This window comes from Heterodontus francisci, chromosome 39 (assembly GCF_036365525.1).
Source record: "Heterodontus francisci isolate sHetFra1 chromosome 39, sHetFra1.hap1, whole genome shotgun sequence".
Lineage (NCBI taxonomy): Eukaryota > Metazoa > Chordata > Chondrichthyes > Heterodontiformes > Heterodontidae > Heterodontus > Heterodontus francisci.
In genome coordinates, this window is record NC_090409.1 from 41,491,930 (window position 1) to 41,514,352 (window position 22,423).

Here is a 22,423-nt window from a genome sequence, read left to right on the forward strand (position 1 = left end):
TTGGGGGCAGGTCTTTCTCTGTATAACACTCGGGTACAGTACTCCTGGAGACAGGTCTGTTACTGTATAACATTGGGTACAGTACTGGTGGGGACAGGTCTGTCTCTGTATAACACTGGGGTACAGTACTGGTGGAGACAGGTCTGTCACTGTATAACACTGGGGTACAGTACTGGTGGAGACAGGTCTGTCACTGTATAACACTGGGTACAGTACTGGTGGAGACAGGTCTGTCACTGTATAACACTGGGGTACAGTACTGGTGGAGACAGGTCTGTCACTGTATAACACTGGGGTACAGTACTGGTGGGGACAGGTCTGTCACTGTATAACACTGGGGTACAGTACAGGTTGGGACAGGTCTGTCACTGTATAACACTGGGGTGCAGGACAGGTGGGGACAGGTCTGTCACTGTATAACACTGGGGTACAGTACTGGTGGGGACAGGTCTGTCACTGTATAACACTGGGGTACAGTACTGATGGGTTCAGGTCTGTCACTGTATAACACGGGTACAGTACTGATGGGTTCAGGTCTGTCACTGTATAAAACTGGGGTACAGTGCTGGTTAGGACAGGTCTGTTACTGTATAACACTGGGGTGCAGTGCTGTTGGGGACAGGTCTGTCACTGTATAACACTAGGATACAGTACTGGTGGAGACAGGTCTGTCACTGTATAACACTAGGGTACAGTACTGGTGGAGACAGGTCTGTCACTGTATAACACTAGGGTACAGTACTGTTGGGGACAGGTCTGTCACTGTATACCACTGGGATACAGTACTGGTGGGGAATGGTCTGTCACTGTATAACACTGGGTACAGTACTGGTGGAGGCAGGTCTGTCACATATAACACTGGGTACAGTACTGGTGGAGACAGGTCTGTTACTGTATGACATTGGGTGTAGTACTGGTGGGGACAGGTCTGTTACTGTATGACATTGGGTATAGTACTGGTGGGGGCAGGTCTTTCTCTGTATAACACTCGGGTACAGTACTCGTGGAGACAGGTCTGTTACTGTATAACATTGGGTACAGTACTGGTGGGGACAGGTCTGTCCCTGTGTAACACTGTGGTACAGTACTGGTGGGGACAGGTCTGTCCCTGTGTAACACTGTGGTACAGTACTGGTGGGGACAGGTCTGTCCCTGTGTAACACTGTGGTACAGGACTGGTGGGGACAGGTCTGTCACTGTATAACACTGGGATACAGTGCAGTTTGGGACAGGTCTGTCACTGTATAACACTGGGGTACAGTACTGGTGGGGACAGGTCTGTCACTGTATAAAACTGGGGTACAGTGCTGGTGGGGACAGGTCTGTTACTGTATAACACTGGGGTGCAGTGCTGTTGGGGACAGGTCTGTCACTGTATAACACTGGGATACAGTACTGGTGGGGACAGGTCTGTCACTGTATAACACTAGGATACAGTACTGTTGGGGACAGGTCTGTCACTGTATAACACTGGGTACAGTACTGGTGGAGACAGGTCTGTTACTGTATGACATTGGGTACAGTACTGGTGGAGACAGGTCTGTTACTGTATGACATTGGGTGTAGTACTGGTGGGGACAGGTCTGTCTCTGAAGAGCACTGGGGTACAGTACTGGTGGTGACAGGTCTGTCTCTGTGTTAAAAGCAAAATACTGCGGATGCTGGAAATCTGAAACAAAAACAAGAAATGCTGGATTCACTCAGCAGGTCTGGCAGCATCTGTGGAAAGAGAAGCAGAGTTAACGTTTCGGGTCAGTGACCCTTCTTCGGAAGAAGGGTCACTGACCCGAAACGTTAACTCTGCTTCTCTTTCCACAGATGCTGCCAGACCTGCTGAGTGAATCCAGCGTTTCTTGTTTCTGTCTCTGTATTTCACTGGGATACAGTACAGGTTGGGACAGGTCTGTCTCTGTATAAAACTGGGATACAGTACAGGTTGGGACAGGTCTGTTACTGTATAACATTGGGTACAGTACTGGTGGAGACAGGTCTGTTACTGTATAACACTGGGGTACAGTACTGGTGGAGACAGGTCTGTTACTGTATGACATTGGGTTTCGTACTGTTGGGAGCAGGTCTTTCTCTGTATAACACTCGGGTACAGTACTCCTGGAGACAGGTCTGTTTCTGTATAACATTGGGTACAGTACTGGTGGGGACAGGTCTGTCTCTGTATAACACTGGGGTACAGTACTGGTGGGGACAGGTCTGTCACTGAAAAACACTGGGGTACAGTGCTGGTGGGGACAGGTCTGTCACTGTATAACTCTGGGATACAGTACTGGTGGAGACAGGTCTGTCACTGTATAACACTGGGGTACAGTACTGGTGGAGACAGGTCTGTCACTGTATAACATTGGGTACAGTACTGGTGGGGACAGGTCTGTCTCTGTATAACACTGGGGTACAGTACTGGTGGGGACAGGTCTGTCACTGTATAACACTGGGATACAGTACTGGTGGAGACAGGTCTGTCACTGTATAACACTGGGGTACAGTACTGGTGGAGACAGGTCTGTCACTGTATAACACTGGGATACAGTACTGGTGGAGACTGGTCTGTCCCATATAACACTGGGTACAGTACTGGTGGAGACAGGTCTGTTACTGTATAACATTGCGGTACAGTTCTGGTGGGGACAGGTCTGTCACTGTATAACACTGGGGTACAGTTCTGGTGGGGACAGGTCTGTCACTGTATAACACTGGGATACAGTACTGGTTGGGACAGGTCTGTCACTGGATAACACTAGGATACAGTACTGGTGGAGACAGGTCTGTCACTGTATAACACTGGGATACAGTACAGGTTGGGACAGGTCTGTCACTGTAAAGCACTGGGATACAGTACAGGTTGGGACAGGTCTGTCACTGTATAACACTGGGTACAGCACTGGTGGAGACAGGTCTGTTACTGTATAACACTGGGGTACAGTGCTGGTGGAGACAGGTCTGTCACTGTATAACACTGGGATACAGTACAGGTTGGGACAGGTCTGTCACTGTATAACTCTGGGTCCAGTGCTGGTGGAGACAGGTCTGTCACTGTATAACACTGGGTACAGTACTGGTGGAGACAGGTCTGTCACTGTATAACACTGGGTACAGTACTTGTGGAGACAGGTCTGTCACTGTATAACACTGGGTACAGTACTGGTGGAGACAGGTCTGTTACTGTATGACATTGGGTATAGTACTGGTGGGGACAGGTCTGTCTCTGTATAACACTGGGTTACAGTACTGGTGGGGACAGGTCTGTTACTGTATAACATTTTGTATAGTACTGGTGGGAACAGGTCTGTCACTGTATAACACTGGGGTACAGTACTGGTGGGGACAGGTCTGTCACTGTATAACACTAGGATACAGTACTGGTGGAGACAGGTCTGTCACTGTATAACACTGGGGTACAGTACTGTTGGGGACAGGTCTGTCACTGTATAACACTGGGGTATAGTACTGGTGGGGACAGGTCTGTCTCTGTATAACACTGGGTTACAGTACTGGTGGAGACAGGTCTGTCACTGTATAACACTGGGTACAGTACTGGTGGAGACAGGTCTGTCACTGTATAACACTGGGGTACAGTACTGTTGGGGACAGGTCTGTCACTGTATAACACTGGGGTACAGTACTGTTGGGGACAGGTCTGTCACTGTATAACACTGGGGTACAGTACTGGTGGGGACAGGTCTGTCACTGTATAACACTGGGGTACAGTACTGGTGGGGACAGGTCTGTCACTGTATAACACTGGGGTACAGTACTGGTGGGGACAGGTCTGTCACTGTATAACACTGGGGTACAGTACAGGTTGGGACAGGTCTGTCACTATAACACTGGGGTGCAGGACAGGTGGGGACAGGTCTGTCACTGTATAACACTGGGGTACAGTACTGGTGGGGACAGGTCTGTCACTGTATAACACTGGGGTGCAGTACTGGTGGTTGCAGGTCTGTCACTGTTTAACACTGGGGTACAGTACTGATGGGTTCAGGTCTGTCACTGTATAACACGGGTACAGTACTGATGGGTTCAGGTCTGTCACTGTATAAAACTGGGGTACAGTGCTGGTGGGGACAGGTCTGTTACTGTATAACACTGGGGTGCAGTGCTGTTGGGGACAGGTCTGTCACTGTATAACACTGGGATACAGTACTGGTGGGGACAGGTCTGTCACTGTATAACACTAGGGTACAGTACTGTTGGGGACAGGTCTGTCACTGTATAACACTGGGATACAGTACTGGTGGGGACAGGTCTGTCACTGGATAACACTGGGTACAGTACTGGTGGAGACAGGTCTGTTACTGTATGACATTGGGTACAGTACTGGTGGAGACAGGTCTGTTACTGTATGACATTGGGTGTAGTACTGGTGGGGACAGGTCTGTCTCTGAAGAGCACTGGGGTACAGTACTGGTGGTGACAGGTCTGTCTCTGTGTTAAAAGCAAAATACTGCGGATGCTGGAAATCTGAAACAAAAACAAGAAATGCTGGATTCACTCAGCAGGTCTGGCAGCATCTGTGGAAAGAGAAGCAGAGTTAACGTTTCGGGTCAGTGACCCTTCTTCGGAAGAAGGGTCACTGACCCGAAACGTTAACTCTGCTTCTCTTTCCACAGATGCTGCCAGACCTGCTGAGTGAATCCAGCATTTCTTGTTTCTGTCTCTGTATTACACTGGGATACAGTACAGGTTGGGACAGGTCTGTCTCTGTATAACACTGGGATGCAGTCCAGGTTGGGACAGGTCTGTCACTGTATAAAACTGGGATACAGTACAGGTTGGGACAGGTCTGTCACTGTATAACATTGGGTACAGTACTGGTGGAGACAGGTCTGTTACTGTATGACATTGGGTATAGTACTGTTGGGGGCAGGTCTTTCTCTGTATAACACTCGGGTACAGTACTCCTGGAGACAGGTCTGTTACTGTATAACATTGGGTACAGTACTGGTGGGGACAGGTCTGTCTCTGTATCACACTGGGGCACAGTACTGGTGGAGACAGGTCTGTCACTGTATAACACTGGGTACAGTACTGGTGGAGACAGGTCTGTCACTGTATAACACTGGGGTACAGTACTGGTGGAGACAGGTCTGTCACTGTATAACACTGGGATACAGTACTGGTGGAGACTGGTCTGTCCCATATAACACTGGGTACAGTACTGGTGGAGACAGGTCTGTTACTGTATAACATTGGGGTACAGTTCTGGTGGGGACAGGTCTGTCACTGTATAACACTGGGGTACAGTTCTGGTGGGGACAGGTCTGTCACTGTATAACACTGGGATACAGTACAGGTTGGGACAGGTCTGTCACTGTATAACACTGGGATACAGTACTGGTTGGGACAGGTCTGTCACTGTAAAGCACTGGGATACAGTACAGGTTGGGACAGGTCTGTCACTGTATAACACTAGGATACAGTACTGGTGGAGACAGGTCTGTCACTGTATAACACTGGGTACAGTACTGGTGGAGACAGGTCTGTTACTGTATAACACTGGGGTACAGTGCTGGTGGAGACAGGTCTGTCACTGTATAACACTGGGTACAGTACTGGTGGAGACAGGTCTGTCACTGTATAACACTGGGTACAGTACTGGTGGAGACAGGTCTGTTACTGTATGACATTGGGTATAGTACTGGTGGGGACAGGTATGTCTCTGTATAACACTGGGTTACAGTACTGGTGGGGACAGGTCTGTTACTGTATAACATTTTGTATAGTACTGGTGGGGACAGGTCTGTCTCTGTATAACACTGGGGTACAGTACTGGTGGGGACAGGTCTGTCACTGTATAACACTAGGATACAGTACTGGTGGAGACAGGTCTGTCACTGTATAACACTGGGGTACAGTACTGTTGGGGACAGGTCTGTCACTGTATAACACTGGGGTACAGTACTGGTGGGGACAGGTCTGTCACTGTATAACACTGGGGTACAGTACTGGTGGGGACAGGTCTGTCACTGTATAACACTGGGGTACAGTACAGGTTGGGACAGGTCTGTCACTGTATAACACTGGGGTACAGTACTGTTGGGGACAGGTCTGTCACTGTATAACACTGGGGTACAGTACTGGTGGAGACAGGTCTGTCACTGTATTACACTGGGGTACAGTCCTGGTTGAGACAGGTCTGTCACTGTATAACACGGGTACAGTACTGGTGGGGACAGGTCTGTCACTGTATAACACTGGGGTACAGTACTGGTGGAGACAGGTCTGTCACTGTATAACACTGGGGTACAGTACTGGTGGAGACAGGTCTGTCACTGTATTACACTGGGGTACAGTCCTGGTGGAGACAGGTCTGTCACTGTATAACACGGGTACAGTACTGGTGGGGACAGGTCTGTCACTGTATAACACTGGGGTACAGTACTGGTGGGGACAGGTCTGTCACTGTATAACACTGGGGTACAGTACTGATGGGTTCAGATCTGTCACTGTAAAACACGGGTACAGTACTGATGGGTTCAGGTCTGTCACTGTATAACACGGGTACAGTGCTGGTGGGGACAGGTCTGTCACTGTATAACACTGGGGTACAGTACTGGTGGAGACAGGTCTGTCACTGTATAACACTGGGGTACAGTACTGGTGGAGACAGGTCTGTCACTGTATAACACTGGGGTACAGTACTGGTGGAGACAGGTCTGTCACTGTATAACACTGGGGTACAGTACTGGTGGGGACAGGTCTGTCACTGTATAACACTGGGGTACAGTACTGGTGGGAACAGGTCTGTCACTGTATAACACTGGGGTACAGTACTCGTGGAGACAGGTCTGTCACTGTATAACACTGTGGAACAGTACTGGTGGAGACAGGTCTGTCACTGTATAACACTGGGGTACAGTACTGGTGGAGACAGGTCTGTCACTGTATAACACTGGGGTACAGTACTGGTGGGGACAGGTCTGTCACTGTAAAACACTGGGTACAGTACTGATGGGGACAGGTCTGTCACTGTATAACACTGGGGTACAGTACTGGTGGGGACAGGTCTGTCACTGTGTAACACTGGGGTACAGTACTGGTGGGGACAGGTCTGTCACTGTATAACGCTGGGGTACAGTACTGGTGGGGACAGGTCTGTCTCTGTATAACACTGGGGTACAGTACTGGTGGGGACAGGTCTGTCACTGTATAACACTGGGGTACAGTACTGGTGGGGACAGGTCTGTCACTGTGTAACACTGGGGTACAGTACTGGTGGGGACAGGTCTGTCACTGTATAACACTGGGGTACAGTACTGGTGGGGACAGGTCTGTCTTGGAGTGAGATCCATGGATTAATCACTGATTATTGTGCTGTGCTGACTGTCATTAGCCTCTTGTCTCTACAGTGTGTAGACTAAATCCGCATCACTTCTTGTGTGCTACTGTTTATCTTTGCAGAGTGATCTTGAGTCTAAAATTAGCACACTGAAATGGGAGGAAGTGAACTGAAAACAAGGAAATGGGAAGATGCAAAACACTTTTATGGGTGAGAAATAGGGAAACACAGTTAGATAATATTTTCACCATGAGGGTACCAGTTGGCTTTCGAGACAGTCATGTGCCCCGGTTCCAACGACGTCTGTGCTCTGTTAACCCGTCTCCATTAGCAAGTCTGGTATGGTCTTTGAGTTGCCTTTAGCTTCGGAGCCGGAGGTAATCAGCCAGGGTTCCTGCTCCTGATCACTGTCCAGTGTCCCCTGTGTTAGAGAGAGAGAGGGAAATCAGCCAGGGTTCCTGCTCCTGATCACTGTCCAGTGTCCCCTGTGTTAGAGAGAGAGGGGGAAATCAACCAGGGTTCCTGCTCCTGATCACTGTCCAGTGACCCCTGGGTTAGAGAGAGAGGGGAAAATCAGCCAGGGTTCCTGCTCCTGATCACTGTCCAGTGTCCCCTGGGTTAGAGAGAGAGGGGGAAATCAACCAGGGTTCCTGCTCCTGATCACTGTCCAGTGACCCCTGGGTTAGAGAGAGAGGGGGAAATCAACCAGGGTTCCTGCTCCTGATCACTGTCCAGTGACCCCTGGGTTAGAGAGAGAGGGGGAAATCAACCAGGGTTCCTGCTCCTGATCACTGTCCAGTGACCCCTGGGTTAGAGAGAGAGGGGGAAATCAGCCAGGGTTCCTGCTCCTGATCACTGTCCAGTGTCCCCTGGGTTAGAGAGAGAGGGGGAAATCAGCCAGGGTTCCTGCTCCTGATCACTGTCCAGTGACCCCTGGGTTAGAGAGAGAGGGGAAATCAGACAGGGTTCCTGCTCCTGATCACTGTCCAGTGACCCCTAGGTTAGAGAGAGAGGGGGAAATCAGCCAGGGTTCCTGCTCCTGATCACTGTCCAGTGTCCTCTGGGTTAGAGAGAGAGGGGGAAATCAGCCAGGGTTCCTGCTCCTGATCACTGTCCAGTGTCCCCTGGGTTAGAGAGAGAGGGGGAAATCAGCCAGGGTTCCTGCTCCTGATCACTGTCCAGTGACCCCTGGGTTAGAGATAGTGGGAAATCACCGAATCACAACATTATTACAGCGCAGAATGAAGCCATTTGGCGTATCGTGCTGCACCGATTCTGCAAGTCTGCAATTTGCTCAGTGCCACTCCCCCTCTCTCTCTGTCGCCCTGCACGTTCTTCCTCATCATTTAACTGTCTAATTCCCTTTTGAATGCTTCAATTGAACCTGCCTCCACCACATTGTCAGGCAACGCATTCCAGACCTTAACCACTTGCTGTGTGAAAAAGTTTTCCCTCATGTCACTTTTGCTTCTTCTGCCAAGCACTTTAAGTCTGTGCCCTCTCGTTCTCGATCCTTTCACGACTGGGAACAGTTTCTCTCTATCTACTCTGTCCAGACCCCCCATGATTTTGAATACCTCTATCAAATCACCTCTCAGCCTTCTCTTCTCCAAGGAAAACAGTCCTAACTTCTCTGCACCTCCATCCCCCACCAGGATGGTTTGAGGGCTCTCCACTTCTTCCTGGAACAGAGGCCCAACCAGTCCCCATCCACCACCACCCTCCTCCGCCTGGCTGAACTTGTTCTCACATTGAACAACTTCTCCTTCAACTCCACGCACTTCCTTCAAGTAAAAGGTGTCGCTATGGGTACCCGCATGGGTCCTAGTTATGCCTGGCTTTTTGTGGGATATGTCGAGCATTCTTTGTTGCAGTCCTACTCAGGCCCCCTCCCCCAACTCTTTTTCCAGTACATTGATGACTGTATCGGTGCCGTTTCCTGCTCCCGCCCTGAACTGGAAAACTTTATCAACTTTGCTTCCAATTTCCACCCTTCTCTCACCTTTACATGGTCCATCTCTGACACTTCCCTTCCCTTCCTCGACTTCTCTGTCTCCATCTCTGGGGATAGGTTGTCCACTAATATCCATTATAAGCCCACCGACTCCCACAGCTACCTCGACTACACTTCTTCACACCCTGCCTCCTGTAAGGACTCCATTCCATTCTCCCAGTTTCTCCGTCTCCGACGCATCTGCTCTGATGATGCTACCTTCCATGACGGTGCTTCTGATATGACCTCCTTTTTCCTCAACCGAGGATTTCCCCCCACTGTGGTTGACAGGGCCCTCAACCGTGTCCGACCCATTCCCCGCACCTCTACCCTCATCCCTTCCCCTCCCTCCCAGAACCGTGACAGGGTTCCCCTTGTCCTCACTTTTCACCCCACCAGCCTCCATATCCAAAGGATCATCCTCCGCCATTTCCGCCACCTCCAGCGTGATGCCACTACCAGTCGCATCTTCCCCTCCCTTCCCATGTCAGCATTCTGAAGGGATCGTTCCATCCGCGACACCCTGGTCCACTCCTCCATTACCCCCACCACCTCATCCCCGTCCCATGGCACCTTCCCCTGCAATCGCAGGAGATGTAATACCTGCCCATTTACCTCCTCTCTCCTCACTATCCCAGGCCCCAAACACTCCTTTCAGGTGAAGCAGCGATTTACTTGTACTTCTTTCAATGTAGTATACTGTATTCACTGCTCACAGTGTGGTCTCCTCTACACTGGGGAGACCAAACACAGACTGGGTGACCGCTTTGCGGAACACCTCCGCTCAGTCCGAAAGCAGGACCCTGAGCTTCCAGTTGCTGGCCATTTCAACACTCCCCCCTGCTCTCATGCTCACATCTCTGTCCTGGGATTGCTGCAGTGTTCCAGTGAACATCAACGCAAGCTCGAGGGACAGCATCTCATCTACCGATTAGGCACACTACAGCCTGCCGGACTGAACATTGAGTTCAATAACTTCAGAGCATGACAGCCCCCCATTTTACTTTCATTTTTAGTTATTTTTTCTTCCTTTTTTTTTTTACGTTCTTTTTTACATTTTTTACAATCCTTTTTTTTGCATTTTTTTCATTTCATCTTAGTTTGTTCAGTTTGCTTACCCACTGTTTTTTTTTCAGGTTTGCACTTGCTGCTGTTCAATATTCAGTGTATATACACCTAATCTGTACTAATGCTTTGTCTTTCAACACACCATTAACATATTGTTTGCCTTTGCTCCGTGACCTTTTGGTCAGCTATGTGGCCTGGTCCAATCTGCACCTTCTCCTTTGTTATCTCTTGCCCCACCCCCACCTCACTTGCTTATAACCTGTGACTTTTCTAATATCTGTCAGTTCCGATGAAGGGTCACTGACCCGAAACGTTAACTCTGCTTCTCTTTCCACAGATGCTGCCAGACCTGCTGAGTGGTTCCAGCATTTCTTGTTTTTATTCCTAACTTCTCCAGTCGATCTTCATAACTGAAGTTCCTCATCCCTGCAACCGTTCTCATGAATCTTTTCTGTACTCTCTCCAATGCCCTCACGTCTTTCTTAAAAGTGCGGCACGCAGAACGGGACACAATACTCCAGCTGAATCTAAAGCACTCCCTCTTGCATCATCTTTCCAGCCACTTATTCATTTGCTTTGTCCTATTTCTATACTCACTTGCGCGTGGTACTGGGAGTAATCTGGAGATTACTACTTCTGAGGTTCTACTTGCTAATTTACTACCTAGCTCCCTAAATTCTGACTGCAGGACCACATCCCTCTTCCTCTCTATGTCGTTGGTACCAATGTGGACCACGACTGCTGGCTGTTCACCCTTTCCCCCCCCACCCCCTCAGAGTGCTCTGCAGTCGTTCAGTGACATTCTTGACACTGGCGCCAGGGAGGCAACACGCCATCCTGGATTCACATCTGCGGCCACAGAAGCGCCTGTCCGTTCCCCTATCGAATTTCCTATCACTATTGCTCTGCCAGTCTCTCTGTGCCCCTCTGTGCAGCTGAGCCACCTGTGGTGCGATGGCCTTGGCTCTGGCTGCACTCCCCAGGTGAACCGTCACCTTTCTCAGTATGCAGTGCTGAATACCTGTTGGAGAGTGAGACGCGCTCAGGGCGGCGGGCGGGGGAGGTCTCCTGCACTACCTGCCTCTTCTCGCCTGGCTGGTGGTCACCCATTCCCCCTCTCGCTGCATACTCTTAAGCAATGGGGCGAACACCTCTGTGAGCGTGCTATCCACGAAGCTCTCATCCTCACGGGTACGACGCGATGTTGCCAGCTGCTGCTCAAATTCGCAACCCGGAGCTCGAGCTGTTGCAACTGAAGGCACTTCCTGCATATATGGTTAGCCGGGACACGGGAGGCGTCCTGGAGTTCCCGCGTAGCACAGGATGTGAACTGCAGAGGTTGGAGCAGCCCTGCCATTCCTCTATTAGGTAATAAACCTGAGTACTACAGCCTAAACCCTGCTACGACTAATATTAATAACCCTCTCAATAGTAGTAATAACCTTACTACTGTTAATACTAAACTTTATCAATGCAAATCTACCATACCACTATTAGTATACCCTGCCAATACTAAATGTCACCAATAGTAATAAACCTTATTATAAAATAAAAGATAACTCACCAGCTACCCACTTGTGACTTGTGACTTATACTTAATATTTTAACATTTTTAAATTCCCAGTTGTTTAGACTGTCTCCCTGAGCAGTCAAACAATGCGGCACTTTCCTGTGATGTCATGGTTTGGTTTTTTTTTCAACCTCTGGCACGTAGAGGTAGTTGTGTCCACACAGGTCCTCCGCCGCTGTTCCTGACTCCAGGTAATCAGCCAGGGTTCCTGCTCCTGATCACTGTCCAGTGACCCCTGGGTTAGAGAGAGAGAGAGGGAAATCAGCCAGGGTTCCTGCTCCTGATCACTGTCCAGTGATCCCTGGGTTAAAGAGAGAGAGAGGGAAATCAGCCAGGGTTCCTGCTCCTGATCACTGTCCAGTGATCCTTGGGTTAGAGAGAGAGAGGGAAATCAGCCAGGTTTCCTGCTCCTGATCACTGTCCAGTGATCCCTGGGTTAGAGAGAGAGAGGGTAATCAGCCAGGGTTCCTGCTCCTGATCACTGTCCAGTGATCCCTGGGTTAAAGAGAGAGAGAGGGAAATCAGCCAGGGTTCCTGCTCCTGATCACTGTCCAGTGAGCCCTGGGTTAGAGAGAGAGAGGGAAATCAGCCAGGGTTCCTGCTCCTGATCACTGTCCAGTGACCCCTGGGTTAGAGAGAGAGGGGGAAATCAGCCAGGGTTCCTGCTCCTGATCACTGTCCAGTGACCCCTGGGTTAGAGAGAGAGGGGGAAATCAGCCAGGGTTCCTGCTCCTGATCACTGTCCAGTGATCCCTGGGTTAAAGAGAGAGAGAGGGAAATCAGCCAGGTTTCCTGCTCCTGATCACTGTCCAGTGATCCCTGGGTTAGAGAGAGAGACAGAGAGGGAAATCAGCCAGGGTTCCTGCTCCTGATCACTGTCCAGTGATCCCTGGGTTAAAGAGAGAGAGAGGGAAATCAGCCAGGGTTCCTGCTCCTGATCACTGTCCAGTGATCCCTGGGTTAAAGAGAGAGAGAGGGAAATCAGCCAGGGTTCCTGCTCCTGATCACTGTCCAGTGATCCTTGGGTTAGAGAGAGAGAGGGAAATCAGCCAGGTTTCCTGCTCCTGATCACTGTCCAGTGATCCCTGGGTTAAAGAGAGAGAGAGGGAAATCAGCCAGGGTTCCTGCTCCTGATCACTGTCCAGTGAGCCCTGGGTTAGAGAGAGAGAGGGAAATCAGCCAGGGTTCCTGCTCCTGATCACTGTCCAGTGACCCCTGGGTTAGAGAGAGAGGGGGAAATCAGCCAGGGTTCCTGCTCCTGATCACTGTCCAGTGACCCCTGGGTTAGAGAGAGAGGGGGAAATCAGCCAGGGTTCCTGCTCCTGATCATTGTCCAGTGATCCCTGGGTTAAAGAGAGAGAGAGGGAAATCAGCCAGGGTTCCTGCTCCTGATCACTGTCCAGTGATCCTTGGGTTAGAGAGAGAGAGGGAAATCAGCCAGGGTTCCTGCTCCTGATCACTGTCCAGTGATCCCTGGGTTAAAGAGAGAGAGAGGGAAATCAGCCAGGGTTCCTGCTCCTGATCACTGTCCAGTGACCCCTGGGTTAGAGAGAGAGAGGGAAATCAGCCAGGGTTCCTGCTCCTGATCACTGTCCAGTGATCCTTGGGTTAGAGAGAGAGAGGGAAATCAGCCAGGTTTCCTGCTCCTGATCACTGTCCAGTGATCCCTGGGTTAAAGAGAGAGAGAGGGAAATCAGCCAGGGTTCCTGCTCCTGATCACTGTCCAGTGAGCCCTGGGTTAGAGAGAGAGAGGGAAATCAGCCAGGGTTCCTGCTCCTGATCACTGTCCAGTGATCCCTGGGTTAGAGAGAGAGAGGGAAATCAGCCAGGGTTCCTGCTCCTGATCACTGTCCAGTGACCCCTGGGTTAGAGAGAGAGAGGGAAATCAGCCAGGGTTCCTGCTCCTGATCACTGTCCAGTGATCCTTGGGTTAGAGAGAGAGGGAAATCAGCCAGGGTTCCTGCTCCTGATCACTGTCCAGTGATCCTTGGGTTAGAGAGAGAGGGGGAAATCAGCCAGGTTTCCTGCTCCTGATCACTGTCCAGTGATCCCTGGGTTAGAGAGAGAGAGGGTAATCAGCCAGGGTTCCTGCTCCTGATCACTGTCCAGTGATCCCTGGGTTAAAGAGAGAGAGAGGGAAATCAGCCAGGGTTCCTGCTCCTGATCACTGTCCAAATGACCCCTGGGTTAGAGAGAGAGGGGGAAATCAGCCAGGGTTCCTGCTCCTGATCATTGTCCAGTGAGCCCTGGGTTAGAGAGAGAGAGGGAAATCAGCCAGGTTTCCTGCTCCTGATCACTGTCCAGTGATCCTTGGGTTAGAGAGAGAGAGGGAAATCAGCCAGGTTTCCTGCTCCTGATCACTGTCCAGTGAGCCCTGGGTTAGAGAGAGAGAGGGAAATCAGCCAGGGTTCCTGCTCCTGATCACTGTCCAGTGACCCCTAGGTTAGAGAGAGAGGGGGAAATCAGCCAGGGTTCCTGCTCCTGATCACTGTCCAGTGATCCTTGGGTTAAAGAGAGAGAGAGGGAAATCAGCCAGGGTTCCTGCTCCTGATCACTGTCCAGTGATCCCTAGGTTAGAGAGAGAGGGGGAAATCAGCCAGGGTTCCTGCTCCTGATCACTGTCCAGTGACCCCTGGGTTAGAGAGAGAGGGGGAAATCAGCCAGGGTTCCTGCTCCTGATCACTGTCCAGTGACCCCTGGGTTAGAGAGAGAGGGGGAAATCAGCCAGGGTTCCTGCTCCTGATCACTGTCCAGTGACCACTGGGTTAGAGAGAGAGAGGGAAATCAGCCAGGGTTCCTGCTCCTGATCACTGTCCAATGACCCCTAGGTTAGAGAGAGAGAGGGAAATCAGCCAGGGTTCCTGCTCCTGATCACTGTCCAGTGACCCCTGGGTTAGAGAGAGAGGGGAAATCAGCCAGGGTTCTTGCTCCTGATCACTGTCCAGTGACCCCTGGGTGTGTCTGCGCATTGACTCGGGAGTGAATTGGGACTGGCTGTGATGTCTTTCATGGTAGAACGTCTGCCTGGAACTCGCTGTGCTACGCGGAGCTTTTGAGGGAGACGGTTTCTGGTGTCACGGCGATTTTGAGATGCTGACGTGATCTCTGACAGGTCACAGATCAGGAACTCCTGCGGCCAGCTGGTTCCCCTTGTTTCTCTGTGAGAGGCAGTCGGGCAGAAATAAAGTCCGTTTCTAAATCTGCATTTCAAATCTCGGTAGACGCACCTGGCTTTTTACACGTTGATTGTCAACGCAGGGGAAGGGTCGCTACTAAATCCTTGTTTGTTGATAATGCTGTTTAAAAAAACAAGTAAGACAACTAACCAGATCGTGTTTAATCATTGCCTCACATTTCCCCTCTGCTGACGACACAGACTCTCACCGGGGTACGAGTATGAAAAGAGACCGGCAGCTAACATAACAGGGAATACCAAAGTCTTCTACAGGCATATAAATAGTTAAAGGGTGGGAAAAGGAAGATTGGGGACCAAAAGGGGGATTTCAGCATGGAGGCATGGGGAGTAGCTGAGGTATTAAATGAATACTTTGCATCTGTCTTTACCAAGGAAGAAGATGCAACCCAGGCAACAGTGAAAGAGGAGGTAATTAGTACACTCGAAGTATTAGATAGACTGTCTATATTTAAGTTGATAAAGCACCAGGGCCGGATGAGATGCACTAAGGGGAAGTGAGAGTTCGAATTGCAGAGGCACTGACCATAATTTTTCACTATGCCATTTAATGTCACTACAGAGTGTTGCAGGCTCACTCGACTTGAACGCAAGTTGGTACCTCACTGTCGGTACAAAATAAACTGTTCAATGTTTCTGTTTCTACAGATCGACTACTTAACGACAAAGTCCACAATGATAGGAAGAATTCATCCCTTCCAACGCCCACTAGTGTCCCATCTCTCCCTACTCCGCACCGGACGTCGGATGCAGGAAAGCCCCAGGCCCAGAAGCGAGCGAAGGAGACCGGCGGCAGCAGCAGCCCCCAACTGGGTGCTGGGGCACCCAAGGCCCGGCCCATGGGGAGGCCACCACACCGGAAACCCGAGATCAGATCTCTGAGGGCCAGGGGAACTGCGGCTTTGAAGGCGAGGGGACGCAAGGGGCCCAGGAAATCGCTTCTGCTGAGCCTGAAGAGCAGGAAGAAGCCCCTGCTGCTGAAGTTCGTGAGCAAGGCACGGCAGCTGAAGGGGACACGGTTGGCACAGAGGCGCCTGCAGCTTGAGAGGGCGAAGGGCGGCGCCGCGGCTGGGAGAGTGGACAAGCGGGGCCCCAAGCTCCGGGGCAAAGGGGCCAAGCCAGGGTTGGGGGCTCTTCAGGTCAAGGCTGGGCGCGGGAGGCCCCGTCTGTCAGCCGCCGCCCGGGCGGCGAGGCAGCTGGCCCTCGTCTCCAAGGCCCCCAGAGCCACCCCCCCGGAGCGAGAGGCCGCGGCGGCGCCGCCTGCCGTTGCCGCTCAGCCAGACGAGCTGCACAAGGGCAAGTCCAGGTTCCTCAAGAACATCCGGCAGTTCATCATGCCGGTGGTCAGCGCCCGTTCATCCCGCGTCATCAAGACCCCCAAGCGCTTCATCGACGACGAGGGGGCCGCCTACCGGCCAGCCCCGGCCCAGGCCCCAGCCGGCCCAAGCGTCTGCGTCCCGGACGTCTGCAAGACCCCAGGACGGCGGCGGAGGCAACCCTCGTCCCCTCTGCGCCTCTTGAGGGGGAGCGGGAAGAGCGGCGAGGCGCCAGAGCCTGTCACAGAGACGGGGCTCCGGCAGTCGCCCCCCGCCTCGCCCTCGTCCCCCGCCTCGCCCTCCCCATGCCCTCATGGCAAGCGACGCGCCATCCTGCGCCAGCCCACCTTCACCTGGACCACGCCGCCCGGCCTCAGCGAGGCGGCCAACGACTGCCTGAGCCAGAAGCCCACCTTCGACAGCTTCCAACTCTCCCCTTTCACGCTGGAGGACGTGGTCCTCTCCCCCGCCCAGCTCCCTTTCCCCGCCCTGAGCTCCGACTCCGGCTCAGAGGAGGCCGCAGCGCTTGATCCCCGGCCGCCCCAGGCCTCGCCGACCCCTCTGCCCCTTCCCGTGGCCCCATCCCCCGCCGCTTGCCCACCATCCCACCGCGCCCAGAGCCAGCGCTCCAGGACCAGCCCCGCGGAGCAGAGCACGCCCGCCCGCACCATGAGGACGCGGAGCTGGCGCCCTGCGGCCGAAGAGCTCCCCCGTTCCCCGTCGCCCGCTGCCCCCCTCGTGGCAGGGACCCGGCCTTCGCCCACAAGGCAGGAGGGGGAGGGGGAGCAGGCCCCGTGCCCCCCTCTCCCGTCCCGTCAGCCCAGCCCGGAGCGGGAGGCAGGCCGAACCTGCCAGGACGGCGGCACGACAGGACCGGCCGAGAGCAGCCTCGAGCCGGCAGTCAAGGTGGAGCAGGAGGAGGAGCGCGGAGAGCAGGAGGTGGGGTCAGAGGTCGGGGACCAGCCCACGCCCTCAGAAGGCCTGGAGATGTCCCGGGACAGTGCGACACAGACTGATGGTGGGGTGAAGCTGGAGAGCCTTGGGGCTAGGACGCCAGAACGGGAAGAGGGACGCAGCACGCCCCCCTCTGAGCTGATCGAGAGCTCGGAGCCAGCCAGGACACAGACCTTGGCTAGTCACTCCCTGTGCATGTCTGCCATGGACAAACGAATGGTGAAACTCCTGAAAGCTGCTAAAGTCCAGCTGATTAAAATCGACCAGCAGAAGCACTGGAAGTCGCAACAGGTAAAGATGGCCAGATTCCATCAGTTAGTACTGAGGGAGTGCTGCACTGTCGGAGGGTCAGTACTGAGGGAGTGCTGCACTGTCGGAGGGTCAGTACTGAGGGAGTGCTGCACTGTCGGAGGGTCAGTACTGAGGGAGTGCTGCACTGTCGGAGGGTCAGTACTGAGGGAGTGCTGCACTGTCGGAGGGTCAGTACTGAGGGAGTGCCGCACTGTCGGAGGGTCAGTACTGAGGGAGCGCTGCACTGTCGGAGGGTCAGTACTGAGGGAGCGCTGCACTGTCGGAGGGTCAGTACTGAGGGAGCGCTGCACTGTCGGAGGGTCAGTACTGAGGGAGCGCTGCACTGTCGGAGGGTCAGTACTGAGGGAGCGCTGCACTGTCGGAGGGTCAGTACTGAGGGAGCGCTGCACTGTCGGAGGGTCAGTACTGAGGGAGCGCTGCACTGTCGGAGGGTCAGTACTGAGGGAGCGCTGCACTGTCGGAGGGTCAGTACTGAGGGAGTGCCGCACTGTCGGAGGGTCAGTACTGAGGGAGTGCTGCACTGTCGGAGGATCAGTACTGAGGGAGTGCTGCACTGTCGGAGGGTCAGTACTGAGGGAGTGCTGCACTGTCGGAGGGTCAGTACTGAGGGAGTGCTGCACTGTCGGAGGGTCAGTACTGAGGGAGTGCTGCACTGTCGGAGGGTCAGTACTGAGGGAATGCTGCACTGTCGGAGGGTCAGTACTGAGGGAGCGCTGCACTGTCGGAGGGTCAGTCCTGAGGGAGCGCTGCACTGTCGGAGGGTCGGTACTGAGGGAGCGCTGCACTGTCGGAGGGTCGGTACTGAGGGAGCGCTGCACTGTCGGAGGGTCGGTACTGAGGGAGTGCTGCACTGTCGGAGGGTCAGGACTGAGGGAGTGCTGCACTGTCGGAGGGTCAGGACTGAGGGAGCGCTGCACTGTCGGAGGGTCAGTACTGAGGGAGCGCTGCACTGTCGGAGGGTCAGTACTGAGGGAGCGCTGCACTGTCGGAGGGTCAGTACTGAGGGAGCGCTGCACTGTCGGAGGGTCAGTACTGAGGGAGCGCTGCACTGTCGGAGGGTCAGTACTGAGGGAGTGCCGCACTGTCGGAGGGTCAGTACTGAGGGAGTGCCGCACTGTCGGAGGGTCAGTACTGAGGGAGTGCCGCACTGTCGGAGGGTCAGTACTGAGGGAGCGCTGCACTGTCGGAGGGTCAGTACTGAGGGAGCGCTGCACTGTCGGAGGGTCAGTACTGAGGGAGCGCCGCACTGTCGGAGGGTCAGTACTGAGGGAGTGCCGCACTGTCGGAGGGTCAGTACTGAGGATTTGAAGATGATCCTCAGAGTATCTGCTATTTCCTCCCTGGCTTCCTTTAACAACCTGGGATACAATCCATCCGGCCCTGGTGATTTATCCACTTTCAAGGATGTCAGACCCTCTAGTATTCCTCTCTCATTCTGCTAATCGTATCTAATATTTCACACTCCTCCTCTTTAACTACTATGTCTGTATCATTCCTCTCCTTTGTGAAGACTGAGCCAAAGTACTGATTAAGAACCCTGCCCACATCTTCTGCATCCACGCATACGTTCCCTTGTACATCTCTGATAGGCCCTACCCTTTCCTTAGTTATCCTCTTGCTCTTAATGTACTGATAAAATGTCTTTGCGTTTTCCTTGATTTTTACCTACCAAGGCTTGGAGGGCTGAATGGCCTGTTCCTGTGCTACACTGTTCTTTGTTCTAATAATTTATCATGTCCTCTCTTTGCTTTGCTCATTTCCTTTTTTACTTCACCCCTGCATTTTCTATACACCTCTAGGCTTTCTAAAGTATTAAGTTTTTTGTGACCATCATAAGCTTTATTTTTCTGCTCCCTCTCACTCCTGCATCTGGAGAGGTTCCTCTAACCCCTGTCTCACAATGCTGTATCTGACTGGTTCCTCTAAACCCCCCCCCCCCCCCCCCCCCCCACCTCTCACGCCTGTATCTGGGGAGGTTCCTCTAACCCCTCTTTCACATACCTGCATCTGGGGAGGCCACGGACAGAATCTAGTCCAGTTCATGCTCATTCTCCTGAGATGGCACCAAATACCACTTTCGGTGTGTGAAAGTGTTTCCTAATTTCACTCCTGAAAGCTCTGGTTCTAATTTTTAGACTCTGCTCCCAGTCCGAAACTTCCCAACCAGTGGAAATAATTTCTCTCTACCTACTCCATTAGTTCCCCTTAATATCTTGAAAACCTTGAATCAATTCTCCCCTTAACCTTTGATAGTCCAGGGAATAGTTTGTATAATCTCTCCTCGTAATTTAACCCTTGGAGTTCAGGTATCATTCTGGTAAATCTACACTGCACTCCATCCAAGGCCAGTTTGTCCTTCCTCAGGTGTGAGGCCCAGAACTGCTCCCATAACTTCAGGTGTGGTCTAACCAGGGCTTTGTAAAGCCGAAGCATGACTTCTACCCCCTTATATTCTAGTCCTTGAGATAGAAAGGCCAGCATTGCATTAGGCTTTTTGATTATTTTCCATACTGTGACGACCGAGGCGGGTGTAATGCACTGTCAATTCAGTCCCATTACTCCACAGGTCATAGCATATTATTAAGATTTCCCACCTACCGGACATCAGCCAAATTAAACACTTTATTAACCCCCAGAATAAAATGCACCAAATCAGGTATCTTTAAACAACATCAAATTAACTATTTATTAATAATCTAAATCTTAAATAATATTTAGGTAAATCTATGTCTGGAAGGACTTTATGACTTCTTATACCTCCTAACCCTCATGCACACGAACATAAATTCAAAAACGAACAGTTAATCAGTTTTAAAAATTATGTTTTAAATTAGAGCTGTTTATTAGGAATAATAAAACAACTGGGGTGTAAGTCTTTGTGGGCTGCGTTCCCGATTCGGTGAGGTGTCCCAGACTCTAATAGTCAGATGCCACTCGAAGTCTCCAGGCAAGTTTGATGAACAGTCTGTAATGGGATAGGTGTTGATGGCATTTTGGCATCACACAGATCTTTCAACAAGGTGTGTAGCAACAGGTCTATTTGGACTTTGATTTAGCAGTCTATCAGTAGAAACTTTACTGAATTTCCAGAACTCCCAGAAACACAAAAGACAACAGAAGGTCACTCCTAAGGCAGAGACTTCTCAGAGACTGGAAGTAAAAAGGAGGTTGCTACCTCCCACAATGCAAAGATTCCTTTCCAGGGGTCTTTTCCTCTTTAGGGCGAAACACAGACTGTATGCCAATGTAGATTTTCTGCTCAGAGAGAGACAAATCCTTCCTTCAAGGAGAGCACGCTTCGTGGTCTGCCAGATCAAACCGGTTCTAGCCAGTCTTTACACACAGTCAAACTGATACAGTACAGCATGTGATGTCTCTCTCTTGCTATTGCTTAGGAACAGGCTGTTCGCAGAGAATATAAAAACTTTTCTCAGTCTTAAAGGCACACAGCCCACCTTTAGTTTTTAAACAGTGAAAAGGAAACACTTCTATGACAATACCTGTTCATGACAGTTTACTTGTCCAGGGAATGGGAAAGCTGTACAAGCATCACGATGTATGTGTCTCTCTCGCTGTCTGTTCCCTGCAGCTTGCTTTCCAAACCCGGGGAGACTTAAAGATTCCTGTAAAAGAAAAGGCATTATTGGCGGAGAAATCTGACACGGACAGCGATCGGGAAGATGCCATTAAGCGCAAGCTGGGATCAGAATCACCTCCACCAGAGGGAAAGAGACCCAGAGTGGAGGTACAGGTATGTGAATGATGCTGCTTTACTCCTGTGAAAGGGTCATGTGTGTCGTTACGGAGGGGAAAGTTCCTCTCTTTAATTCCTGTCCCTGTGTTCAGCTGGGGAATATATTTAGCAGTAGTATTCCTTGAATGTTATTCCCAGTCAGAGTTGCTACCATAATACTCACCTCCCACAAAGCCAGGTCATTACAGACACCACCCCGCAGTAACAACCGACGTTCTCCCGGGGAGCCCCAGTAAGTACTGACACACTCCCCGGGACGCCCTGTAAATACTGACACACTCCGCGGGACGCCCTGTAAATACTGACACACTCCGCGGGACGCCCTGTAAATACTGACACACTCCCCGGGACGCCCTGTAAATACTGACACACTCCCCGGGACGCCCTGTAAATACTGACACACTCCCCGGGACGCCCTGTAAATACTGACACACTTCCCGGGACGCCCTGTAAATACTGACACACTCCCCGGGACGCCCTGTAAATACTGACACACTCCCGGGGATTCCCTCCTGTAAATTCTGACACACTCCCGGGGATTCCCTCCTGTAAATACTGACACACTCCCGGGGATTCCCTCCTGTAAATACTGACACACTCCCGGGGATTCCCCCCTGTAAATACTGACACACACCCCAGGAACCCCCTGTAAGTAGTGACACACTCCCGGGGATTCCCTCCTGTAAAAACTGACACACTCCCCGGGAAGCTCCTGTAAAAACTGACACACTCCTGGGGATTCCCTCCTGTAAATACTGACACCCCCCCAGGGATTCCCTCCTGTAAATACTGACACACTCCCGGGGATTCCCTCCTGTAAATACTGACACACTCACGGGGATTACCCCCTGTAAATACTGACACACTCACGGGGATTACCCCCTGTAAATACTGACACACTCACGGGGATTACCCCCTGTAAATACTGACAGACTCTCGGGGATTCCCTCCTGTAAATACTGACACACT

At 51.9% G+C, this 22,423-nt stretch overlaps 1 protein-coding gene across 1 annotated transcript in view; it reads left to right on the forward strand.

Annotated features, from left to right (window-relative positions):
- Positions 1-22,423, forward strand: part of LOC137352896 (histone-lysine N-methyltransferase 2B-like) — a 110,989-nt gene that overhangs the window by 45,946 nt on the left and 42,620 nt on the right. Inside the window, exons 3-4 of the mRNA XM_068018742.1 lie at positions 15,767-17,679; positions 21,290-21,451. Coding sequence (XP_067874843.1) covers positions 15,767-17,679; positions 21,290-21,451 — 2,075 coding nt within the window. The remainder of the gene's footprint in view (positions 1-15,766; positions 17,680-21,289; positions 21,452-22,423) is intronic.